This window comes from Stigmatopora nigra, chromosome 17 (genome assembly GCF_051989575.1).
Source record: "Stigmatopora nigra isolate UIUO_SnigA chromosome 17, RoL_Snig_1.1, whole genome shotgun sequence".
In the NCBI taxonomy this organism is placed as follows: Eukaryota; Metazoa; Chordata; class Actinopteri; order Syngnathiformes; family Syngnathidae; genus Stigmatopora; species Stigmatopora nigra.
In genome coordinates, this window is record NC_135524.1 from 2,887,794 (window position 1) to 2,899,757 (window position 11,964).

Here is an 11,964-nt window from a genome sequence, read left to right on the forward strand (position 1 = left end):
TGGACTGTAAGAACGCTCGTATTATGCTTGCATATTTGTACCACTACGTCCGGGGCGAATTCTATTCTTACAGCAATGTCGTGATTGGTTGTTTTTTTACTGACGTCAAGAGGTGGGCGTGTGTGTTGGCAACATCAACAAAAGAGAGAAAATAAAGGAGAAGGACTGCAGAAAAACCAGAAGGAATACATCAGCGGAAAACAACAGATATGTGGATCTAATTCGCCGTAAGTGATAAAATAACCTATTTAATTTTATACAAATGACCATCAATTAAAACATACCATGCGATCTATTTATCTCGCATTCGATGGGGTGACAAAATAACGTAGGAAAGTCAACAAATGACAAATTTATCCTGGCTAAATGTATATCAACGAATAAAAAACATACAAACTGTCGTTTTTTTTAACTGCTATATCGCCATCATTTATAGATGTAATTACAAAATTGGACGGAAAATAACATCTCCAGATTCTATTGAAACGGCCCTTTGTTATTTATTTGTGGTAACTAAATATTAGCTATCATTTTGAAAACAGTATTTCTTTTAAAATATCGACTATGTATTATTTCCTCCCCACTTGGATGTTGATGTTGTTATTATCCACCGATTTGTGTTATGCCTAAACAACAAATCTTTCAAAAATAGTAATAAACAAGGAGCATATTTATATGCCATGTACTATTGTGCTATTAGTTTACCCAATGTTTTTTGGTTGCGATTATGTCGCAGTCGGGTAGAATGTTTTCCTGTTTGAGGAATAGGGGAAAACATCCCCTCCCCCGCTCCTAAGGGAGGATTTAAAAGGTTAGCTCGCTGCAGCCGAGCTCCATGGTTTGCAATCTACAAAATATTGGGGTAAGGGGGACCCCAAATGGATCAAATTGTATCCTCAAATCTATGCAATCCAGCACATAACAACGCAAAGCCGCCCATATAGACAGTTGTTTTTCTACTGGGATTTCCAAGGCGTTGACTATAGAGAAATCTGACACCCGAGTCCAGCTGTGGGAAGTGGGCCGAACCCTGAGCCACTGTGTCACTCCCCCCTTAAAGTGGGTCAACAATGTAGACCAGTATTTAGATGTCATGGACAACATATACCACAGAAAGATTTGTAATTTTTCTTTCTGCCTGTTTTAGGAGAAGACAAAGAAGTGCCAGCTGAGACATGGATGCCTTCAAATTGATGAAGGAGCTGTGGGCAAACTATGAGCTAGAGGTCTATTATCTCCCTAAGGAGACAGGCCTGAGTCTCATAGAGTCCACAGATCAGGTAAATACACTCATTTAGGTTATTGAGATTAAGCATTTATAAACGATGACATACATCCAATGAAAGGGCTACGGCTCCAGAGCTGTATGTGGCTATATTGCCAAGATATACATCTGATTTAATTGTACCCCAAGTTAAAATGGATTGGTAAGAAAATAGTTTATTAGTACAATTAGCATGACGTGGATAATGATTTCATTGTTTTTCATTAGAAGTTCTAAGTAGAGATGATGATTGTGACAGTACAATTATTTCCCTGTCTAAAAATGGCTGTGTTTATTATTCAGATGGATGGGCGGATCTCAGCCAAGTGCAGGAATGCCAAAGTCGAGGACCTGTGGAGTTTGACCAGTTTCTTTGGCTACACCACGCAGACCTTTGTCCTGGCTGTGAACCTGCTTGACAGATTCCTGGCCATGATGAGGGTACACAATATTATTATGTCTGCCAACACAACACAAAGAGGATCACGAGGTGCTAAAACCCAGTTTCCCTTTTCAGATCCAACCAAAGCACTTGTCATGTGTCAGCCTCAGCTGCCTCCACATGGCCGCCAAAGTGACAGAAGAGGAGTGCAACCTGGCGTCCACGGACGAGCTCATCCGTATCGGACAGTGTCGTTTTAGTGTGTCCGATCTCGGACGTATGGAGAAGATCATCACAGAGAAATTAAACTTTAAGTCCAAATCTGTCACGGCCTTGACCTTTCTGCACTTGTACCATCAGATTGGACTGTCTCACTCCACAGAGAGGTAAAAAGGACTACTGCCCAAGTAAAAAAAATGATATACGTAGTATATAAAGCATGCATGCATTTTGAAGGACAGGAAGAAAAAGTTAAAACACATAGGAAGTTAAGATTCAAACCCAGAACCGTAAAGCAGATGTGCTCACCACTGAAACCTTGTGCTTCCATAATTAGTACAGACTGAAAATACCACCATAACTAGCCTTTACTAAAGACTATTTAGTAAAAAAACTACAGTATATTAACAAATGAAGAGTTAGCTGTTTTCAATACTTGAAATATTTCCATATTTAAGCAACATTTTAAGCCTTTGTGACTGCAGACGTGCTGTCTGCAAATTCAACATTCCATCAACATTTCTTGTTGCCAGCATTTCCAAAACCTCATTGTTTTTGCTTGGTGGTGCACTCGCTGCGTTGTTTGTGAGAACGGAACCGTTCGCTTTTGGGCCTGCAGTCAACTATCAGACAGCTGCGTCTGGCTGAAGCACACTGATAAGATTTATTGCTGACTACTGTGGACAACAACACTTGCATAAGTGCTTGTAGGTCATGTTATGCTTTCATAACATGCCATTCATTTGTGTTTTTAATCACTAGTTCTAATGTAATGTGTAGTGGGAATACCTTGTTACTTTGTGGAATGATATCTCCAGGTTTGATGTTTATCATTTTCTGTTCTCAGGAAGGAAATGTTGAGCCTGGAGAAGCTTGAGGCTCAGCTCAAAGCTTGTTTGTGTCGAATCTCCTTCTCCAAAGCAAAGGTAAGAATTCTTGGTGCAGAACAGCAAGCTAAGAAGTAGAAAAAAGAGCATCAGAATAAATTTAACATTCTTTTCCAGCCGTCCGTCCTCGCCTTGTCTCTATTGAGACAGGAGATTGAAGCTATTCAGTCGGTGGACATGCTAGAAATATTTCACCATATCCAAAGACACCTCAAGGTACATGAAATTATGTGAATGTAAACATCATTTCAACCAGGGTTGGAAAATAACATGAGCAAGTCGTGTACTAGAACTGGTCTCCATGAAGTTTCTTGTTTTGCTACTGTAATGATGAGCTTTACATAAGCAAAGTGAGTTATTGCTATCGTGTCACTTGAGACACTCACTGATGTCGTCTCCAGTGACTTGAAATCTCCTTGCGTATGTGCTTATTCTTAGCGAGGATCCATTCCAATAAATTTTAATTATGCTGTCTACATAAGTTGTGGTTACATAAGATGGCAGCAACCATGTCTATGGTTCAAAACTAAATGAAAAAGGGGAGATAAAGATTTATAAATGGGTTGTATTTACTCTCTTAACTATCCATCATACTGAGATGGGTGAAGGAATGCAAAAGGTTGATAGTTTGAATTTTCTAGACAAGGTTATCTCATCAGTTGTCAGACTGGATGACGACTATTGCCAATGGAAGTAAATCAGTTGGTATTTGCATGCTATTACACGTTAAAGTTAAAAAAAGGGATAGAGACAGTATACTGTTGTTATGCATTTCAATGTTGGATAGTTTACAGTCAATGTCGGGCCAAGAGGGGCACACCGGGCTAATCGGTCAGCTGTCTTTTTGGTTTCAGATTGCAGACGGTGAACTCCTGCTCTGGCGCGGTCAGGTTGCTCAGTGTTTGTTGGACTACGCCTCTCCAGAATGCAGTAAACCCAATCATAAGAAACTGCAGTGGATCGTGTCTCGCCGGACCGCCCAGAGTCTGCACAGCAGCTACCGAAGTGTACCTGAACTGCCCACCATCCCAGAATGCTGCTGGGATGAAAGCGAGAGGTGAGAATTTTAACAAGCTGACGTAGTCTGGGTTTCGAGACCTTGTGATATTCGGTAAAAAGATAAAAACAAATTTCATTTGAGGAGAAATTGGGTTATAGAAGTAAATCTTCTCCAAATAAGCCTTTCAAATCAAAACAAAGTTAATCTACTCTATGGTGGAAGATACCAGACACTTTATTTTCTTAAAGGATAATCCATGAATTCAGATGATCATGTAACAGCATGTACAACAACAAAAAAATCACCTGATAGATACCAGACATTGCAAAGAAAAACAAACAAACACACCCTGCGCGACCATCACGCACTTTAGTTTCCACAGCAACCAAATTAGTGTTTGAGTAGTCATTTGTTTGACAGGCACTTTGGAATGACATTACTTCTCTGGTAGTTGTTGTTTTTTTTCCTCCCCCCCAAAGAAACTGCGTCAAAAACATGACTTCACATAGGCGTAACTAACGTCTTTGTATCTTCCATTCTTGTGTAGAGGCATGAATGCGAGTCACAGGTCACGTCTTACAGAGACAAGACCAATTTCCATGACATCCGAGAAGGCCTCGCCCTTTGACGCAATAAGACTTTATTGAAAAATCTTCCGCTAATGAGGAAAGAGGAACTTGACTCAATAGTCATTAAAAAAAATGAGCAACACCTCCGATTGTAATGACGTCCAAAGTATTGCTTAACAACACTCATAAAATCCCTTTTTAGGCCAAAAACTGATGTCCCTGATTATAAAATGATAAGCTACTTTATTTTCATTTTTACTTTGACCAATCCTAACAACAGATTGCGTCAACAAACCTGGTGACATTGAGTTAGTTTCATGAATCATTGACTGACAGTCAGCTGACAAATGTGACCAGCCAACATTTTGACATGCCAAAAATCAGATGATAGCAAAAGTGGAAGTATTTTTTTCCCCAACTATCTCATAACCACGACAACATTTTTTTTCTATTTCAGTGAGGACTCTTCCGAGGACATGAGTTCGGGCGAGGAGTCCCTCAGCAGTTCGCTGGGCAGCGATGGCGAAGGGCGCTTTTTTCCTGCCCATCTTCGCCGCCAATACCTCAATGCCTGACGCCGTTGCCAATGTGCGTCAATGTGCCTCGCCTCCAATTTTTTTAAACATTTTTTTTTGTCTAATAAGCTCCGGTGCTAGAAGTGAATTGCACAAAAAAACTGGCAGCTGCCGATTTTTAGATCTTTAGTTAGATGTGTTGGTGGTACATGGTACATTCCAGGATTGGCTGGAGTGCAAAAAAATAACAAAAAGCATCATGTCGGGATGAAATCGGTTTACTGATCTACAGAAGCATGCTAGCAATAACCTGGACTGAATTGAGTTGCCTTTTTTAATTATTTTCTGCACTGTGCTTGTATTAGTTAAAATTCATTCAATCAGGAGCAGTAAGAGAACAAAATAGTTTTAAAAAATAATAATATTTAGGTCACAATGTCCAAATTTGACTGAATGTTTAAGCAACTGCTAATATGTTCTGAGTTTGTTCATTTGCACAGTTTATTTTTGTAATTTGTTTTGGAGAAGCAGTTTGTAATTTTGGGTAATAATGGACGTGATTTATTTTTATTTTATTTTTTTAATTCATTTTCTTGACTCATGTAAGGCTATTTGCTCAAAGTTCAGCATAGAGCACTTACTCTTCCGCAAAAAGTTGACACTGTTGATGATTTTGGTGAGTGTGTTGTGATAATGTGTTTGTTTGACTTTAAAGTTGCCAATTTTAGGATGTAGCTTAAAACAAAAAAAATACTTTTGAAAATTTCCATAAGAATGTGTGGAACAAACTAAGTGAAGTTGAGCAAAAGTTGTTTAAAAATGTACAAAAAAATGCATAGAAAAATGTAAAACTGTAAATGATGTACAAAAAAAATACTTTATAGTTCTTTGTAGATATTACGTTAATTTATTCTTTTGTCACATGTACTGGAAAAAAAACATAAAAATGTTATTTTTAAACTGTTGTTGGCTCTATAATTACAGCATGTATTTAGATCACATACACATACATTTAATAAAAAGAAATATAACATGGTCCTACCAAACCAGCATCTTCTACATCCTGATGTTCTTGGGAGTTGAAGATGATGAATTATCCAGTTAAAATCCAGATTACGGGTGAAATATTAGCAACATTTAATCCATGAAGGCACTGAGGGTAGAGTTCAGTCTTAAGAATCCATGAATTACATCATGATAGGATTATGTGGACCACAATGTTTGAAGAAACTAAATAAAAGAAATAGAAAAAGGATAAAAAAAGTGTCTTTCAACTAAATATGTCAAGACCGCATTTGTCCGTGACTTCAAAATCCCATCCGTGCTTTCTTTTTCTTTGGTTTTGACAATTGTGACAACAGCCGCCTCGTGTGGCCTTGAGAACTGAGTGGGAGGGACTGGGAGGACTGGATCTGGGAGCCTTGGATCTGGGAGGACTGGATCTGGGAGGACTGGATCTGGGAGGACTGGATCTGGGAGGACTGGATCTGGGAGCCTTGGATCTGGGAGGACTGGATCTGGGAAGACTGGATCTGGGAGCCTTGGATCTGGGAGCCTTGGATCTGGGAGGACTGGATCTGGGAGGACTGGATCTGGGAGGACTGGATCTGGGAGCCTTGGATCTGGGAGCCTTGGATCTGGGAGGACTGGATCTGGGCGCCTCGGTTCTGGTAGGACTGGGCCATGGGCTGAAGTGGAAGATCCTCCACACTAAATGAGATATTCTCCTGAAAGGTATTGTCCTGTATGTGGAAGAGTAAAGATGACAATGTTCATTTGCTTTCAAAATATACACAAATTTCTTCACATTATCAGCTATTAGGTACCACCTTTTTAAACTTTCATTTTTAGCCGATTGAGTGCAAAGTATGAATGCAGTTGCAAAACACAATATTCAGTTATATTTGTTATATAATAGAAAAATACTATTTTGGCAGATGGACTTTACCAGAAAAAAAAAACATATTGAAAATATTCACCTAAATGGCACTGTCAAATTTTAGGGTCAATATTAAGTAATGAAGGATTACTTTGATTAAAACTACAGTTACTGTACTTATATTGAATACAACAACATAGTGAAAAAAACTGTATATGAGCCATTAGTCACCTGCGATCCAAACGTGAAGTTCAGGTAGTCGTCGGCAAGCCTTTTGTGGACAGGTCTTTTCTGAGTGGATGGCGTGGACGTAGTTGGGAATGCATTGGACTGGTTGACGTCAACTGGCGTAGGAGTGACGGCGTCCTCATTCAGTAGAATGGCGGGCTTCTTGGCTTTTGGCGTCTCAAAACCCATTGAGCCTTCAAACTGTCCCCCCAGAGTCTCTCCTCCATCGGACCACGCCCCCTGGCTTTGGCTCCCAACCGACGCCCAATCGGAAAATTCACAGAAACTCTCCAGCTCCGACTGGTAGGCGATTGACGAGGTGAAGCTCTCAGAAAGGTCCATTTGCCGACGACCCGATCGTTCTGCTTTTTCTTTCCTCCTCTTCCTCCGGAGCTCCCTCAACTTCTCTTCTTTATTGACTCCAAGCCTGTCGTCCCACCATTTCCGCCAGTTGTCCCGGGAACGCCAGCATAGGGTTAGTCGTTGACTGAGGTCGTCATTCCAAGCCGCCGTGTGCACCGTGTCCGGAAACGGAACCACGCCGGAATGCCGGGAGAAACTAGGGACCTGCACCAACAGGGAACGGTTGGCCATGCAAGCACTCAAATGTTCTTTCATATTCCTCACGTATTTATCATCAGATAATGTGTGCACTTGGTCGTTAGACACAGTGAGGATGTCACTGGTCATGACTGTGACTAGTTTTGGATGCTGTGAAGGTGGATTTTTTTGGCGTTCCTTGAGGAAGAGTTTTTGCAGCCAGATTTTCCAAGTGACGAGAGCGTCCTGACTCAACTTTCCCGGAGTGGCTTTGATTGGTATATTATTAGAAGTCATGTTAATGGGGGTCCCTTGAGTTGTGTGTGCATTATTAGTCCCATTTTCAATGCATTCTGAATTGGAGCCACGTTCAGGAGTTGGTTTTAAAAGCTTTTTCCAAGTAAGACACGGTAGAGGTTCATTGGCTGAAACTGGAAGAGAATTGTCCCCCAATGGCTTGTGTTCCAGGACCTGGTAGAAAATATCGCCTGCCTCTGTCAGTTGTAGCACACAGACGGATTCATCACTTCCCTCTGTTGCACTCTTTCGGATGCACGTCAGACCTAAAAAAAATGTGAAAACACAAAAGAACACGTTTTAACACTTTATTATATTGCCTTTTTCCCAAATAGAAGATCTTTGAGATTTAAATATCAAGACCTCATTGACTACTATGCACCACTACTTCTTTATCATCATATACTACCAGGCTTATTCACTTATGCTATTAAAACAAGGCATCACATTAAAGACAACTGCATAGGGACTATTTAAACTACCCCAGAATTAAAAACATTCAAATTTTCTAATCTGACCACGACATACCTGCAGCTGCTGAGGACAGTCTTGTGGTTGCAATGTCCATACGATGCGGGACATGAGCAGGAAGGTAATTGAAGCTATCACAAGGTCGAAACAGTTCTTGAGGAGGACCTGCACTGACGCACGCTTTTGATCCGCTCCCTAAAAGATGGAAATGTAACTGAAAACTACAGCCTTAAACATAAAAAAATATATTTTGGCCTCCTAGCTCAATGACAAACCTGAGTATTGCAACTGCATGATTTCCTGATCCCTCTGGGAACCCAGTAGAATTTTAGTGGTTCTATCATCATCATCCTTAGATGAAGACCCACCAGGAAGGATGTGACTAAACACTGGCGGGGATTGCATCATGTGATCAATCTTCAGCATTGGCACGCAGGGAAATCGTTCGTCCATAATGTAGGCTGAGTACTACAGACCAAAAAAAAGCATATGCATGCGTTTCAATGCAAATTTGTTCATTTAAGACACATTTATCCAAAAATATTGACATTTTGAAGTGATGGTAAAAATTATGAATGAAGGGATTTACCTGAGTTGTGATAAGATGGTGAAAAAGATGAGCATCGGTTAAGTATTTGCATAAAAAAACCCTCTCTCCAGTTCGACACTCTGCAGTGTTGCTGATTTTAAACAGTGTTTGATTGGAGGCTGTACTCGTCTGGACAAACAGAGACAAAAAAAGTCTCATTTTTGTGTTTCACAGTAGGACAGTAGGATTGAAAGTATTTTAGGCAGATACTCAATCGTACCCTGATATCACAGAGATCAGCTCCGGTCCTGTCGGCGTAGATCATCACCCGAGGATGAGCGGAGAACTCGCACCATCGCCATGACGACTTGGCGTTAAAGTAAAGATTGCAGTCATCTTCCAAAACCGTTTGAGTCCTGACATATTGTAGGAAACAAAGTTAAAAATGGAATCCAGAATATCAAATAGAATTTTCTTTAACCTTTTCGAATGTGCCACAAGAAATGCACATACCCTTTGCCAATGGTCCACAGGTGAGTTTTTCCACTTTCACTTGCCACCAGAATCTCACCTAAAACATGAGGACTGAAAAAACCCACATATATTATTAAAATGGTTTGTAAAAAGCTGATTTATAAGAGTAAACTCACCTGACATTAACGCAGGTGGCAAGTTCTGCTGTGTTAAGAACTTGCAGCAAACGCGGCTCTTCCATCTGACTAAATCTCCAAACTCCACAATAATAATCTGATCTCACAGCAGTACAACCTACAAAAACAAAAGCCATTAATGCACCGACCGAATAATGTTGGATTAAAAACTCCAATCAACAATCTTGCTTACAAATGTCAAACAAGGAGGCGGAGCTGATCTGTCGGATGGGGCTTTTTAATTGGAAGCTGAACGGTTTGTTTTCTAAATTCACAGACAAACACTTGTCTTGACGTTGCTTCAACTGCACTTTGTGGAAATCTGAAGTACTGATGTAAGAACAACTATCACACAGATGGATTAGACTGTAAAATTTAAATGAAAATTATATAATTTGGCAAAAGGATACTGATCTTAGTCATTCCACGGTTTCCAGCATAGAGAAGGTATCCATTTTCAGAGTCTCCACTCTGTGAGGATGGAATAAAGTTGAGAGCGCCTCCTGTGGCTCCTTCAAAGAACAAATGGCGATCTCTCTGCGTACTCAGTTCCTCATGTAGCAGAGAACCCAACAGTTCAGTTGGAATATCATGCACAACATCAGATAGAAGTGTACTGAGGCCTCGGAATGGTCTGGATTCATACAACTCGTGATGTCTGGGAAGCAAACAAGAAAGTTCAAAAAAATCTGCCGGTATTTCATTTCAAAAGTGTGTTGGATACTTACACTGGCAAATCTAGCTGGCCAAAGAAGCCTTTTATCCTAGACGAATGTTTCTGTTATGAAAATATGATACAGATCAGTTTTGCAATAACTTCTACCAAGCAAAAATTAACCCCAAAAGATTCAGCACCATGGAGAGCGCCAAATATAAATGACTATACCCCCAAGATTGAAGATATTTTTTTTCTCTTACAGGGTTAAAAATCAAGATAAATAATTTTGTTGGGGAAAATATGATAGGCCTGCATAGGCAATGGAATAGATTTGAAGGCAGTACATTAATTTAGTCCAATATGACAGGGAATTATTATTTTTTTCAGATGGATATGTATATATAAGATAAAAATACCTTTGCCATTCCAAATTTGAAATTGAAATTGTCTCCCAGAACTTCACTAATGCCTCCAAGAGCATCCTGGCAGTGATCCCAGTAAAAGTTTTGCATCTGGAGATGAAAAATTATACAAATATGTATTAAAAAATATGTTTTTATATTTATATTTAGATTGAAGAAGCACACTTACATGATTTGTGAAGTCAAGTGGATCCAGAGGGGTTGAAGACCAAATGAAAGCTGAATATTTGAAATAAAACAGACATGTTTCTGTCAAATTTAAGTTTTTTCATAGTTTATATGAAGTAACAACAATTTTGTGTATGTGTGTAAATATTAGCTGTCACATACAGTTCTTGGGATTAAGCAGGGGGATTGGTGCTGGTTCTTTGTGACGCCATATTTCGCCTTTGGGCTTGTGCCTCGATGTCCATTTTTTATGAGGACTAGATGAATCCTGAAATCATAACAATAAGGATAAAGATATAACTATACTGTACTGTGTACTGGGCTGTACTGTAAGTTTTCAGTAGCTAATTTAGGGATTAACTTTAGTGACTTTTTCTTTTTTGTAGCAACAGTTAATATCTCTAGGCTCTATTAATTTTTTAAAAGAGTGTCAAATACTTTTTATTTTTTTTTATTTAAGACTATACAAATGATGACAAAACATAATAAACTGGTTAAATAGACGGACTGTCTAGATATTGGGCATGAATAACAGAAACGTGAACAAAAGTGATCACAGGTAATAATGTATTGTTGTATTCCTTTTTCTTAAATTATTAAGATCTATTGATTTTAAATTGCTTAATTCTTTGGCTGCCATTGACGCCAATTGAAGTCCAATCCATTTTAACTATAAGGTGGAAGCGATCAAACGAGACACTAGTTATTATTATATTAAAATATGATATATGCATATCTTTACACTTCAGTTGACTCAGTAATTCTACATTAACACACAACGTGAGTATTTATTACACAAAAATAGTATGACTGTCATCAAGCAACTGTCACATAATTTGCGAAGATCATTTAAGTATAAAATCCTGTTTTATTATAAAATGTTGCAGTCTCTGTAATAGCCAAATTTGTAGATCTTACTAAATTCCTTAAAAATGAGAGCGATCAGAAGTAATGGAATTGACAAACCTGAAGCATGATCCCATCATAACTACCCCAAATTCTTGCACAATTTGTCACTGTCAAGTTTGGCGGTCCAGTGTTGTAGAATGACGGGAAAAGCTTCTGCGGGAAGTGGCAGTCCATTTTTTCGCATTAAAGAACTATTAAAAAGTTAAGTTTGAACGATGACAGGTCCTTTCAACCAGGGATCAAAGAATATTTACATTATGTTGCGCGTCCGGATAGGCTAGCGCTAAACTTCTAAATCTGGAGCCCGTTTAGCATGCACAATACTTTTTCTCCACCGATCAAATTAACATGACTTTAAGTCAACCTTAGCGATGACT

General features: G+C 39.2%; 2 protein-coding genes across 3 annotated transcripts; one reads left to right on the forward strand and one right to left on the reverse strand.

The window, feature by feature from the left end:
• The first annotated feature begins 110 nt into the window (after window positions 1-110).
• On the forward strand, window positions 111-5,796 carry ccng2 (cyclin G2). The gene is made up of 8 exons (XM_077737267.1): window positions 111-227; window positions 1,148-1,280; window positions 1,568-1,705; window positions 1,782-2,032; window positions 2,713-2,791; window positions 2,870-2,968; window positions 3,607-3,809; window positions 4,779-5,796. Exons 2-8 carry the CDS (start codon window positions 1,176-1,178, stop codon window positions 4,894-4,896), a joined length of 993 nt encoding a protein of 330 aa, XP_077593393.1. The 5' UTR covers window positions 111-227; window positions 1,148-1,175; the 3' UTR covers window positions 4,897-5,796.
• Window positions 4,759-11,949, reverse strand: taf1c (TATA-box binding protein associated factor, RNA polymerase I subunit C). Of its 2 annotated transcripts, XM_077737266.1 has the most exons (16): window positions 11,842-11,949; window positions 11,645-11,740; window positions 10,841-10,946; window positions 10,680-10,729; window positions 10,505-10,600; window positions 10,159-10,208; window positions 9,841-10,088; window positions 9,624-9,752; window positions 9,431-9,548; window positions 9,294-9,365; window positions 9,061-9,196; window positions 8,841-8,969; window positions 8,527-8,719; window positions 8,309-8,446; window positions 6,947-8,046; window positions 4,759-6,578 (listed from the first exon to the last, which is right to left on the reverse strand). In XM_077737266.1, exons 2-16 carry the CDS (start codon window positions 11,651-11,653, stop codon window positions 6,144-6,146), a joined length of 3,009 nt encoding a protein of 1,002 aa, XP_077593392.1. In that variant the 5' UTR covers window positions 11,654-11,740; window positions 11,842-11,949; the 3' UTR covers window positions 4,759-6,143. The 2 variants fall into 2 exon arrangements, with proteins under 2 accessions (XP_077593392.1, XP_077593391.1); XM_077737265.1 differs by having other exon boundaries at window positions 11,645-11,943.
• Window positions 11,950-11,964: the final 15 nt, after the last annotated feature.

Coding starts and splice junctions, on each gene's coding strand:
- ccng2 (XM_077737267.1), top strand. CDS start 1,176: ATGGATGCCTTCAAATTGATGAAGGAGCTGTGGGCAAACTATGAGCTA. Junction 1,281..1,567: donor TCATAGAGTCCACAGATCAG/GTAAATACACTC, acceptor TTTATTATTCAG/ATGGATGGGCGGATCTCAGC. Junction 2,033..2,712: donor CTGTCTCACTCCACAGAGAG/GTAAAAAGGACT, acceptor TTCTGTTCTCAG/GAAGGAAATGTTGAGCCTGG.
- taf1c (XM_077737265.1), bottom strand. CDS start 11,761: ATGGACTGCCACTTCCCGCAGAAGCTTTTCCCGTCATTCTACAACACT. Junction 9,549..9,623: donor CGCCTCCTTGTTTGACATTT/GTAAGCAAGATT, acceptor TTGTTTTTGTAG/GTTGTACTGCTGTGAGATCA. Junction 8,720..8,840: donor ACCATCTTATCACAACTCAG/GTAAATCCCTTC, acceptor TTTGGTCTGTAG/TACTCAGCCTACATTATGGA.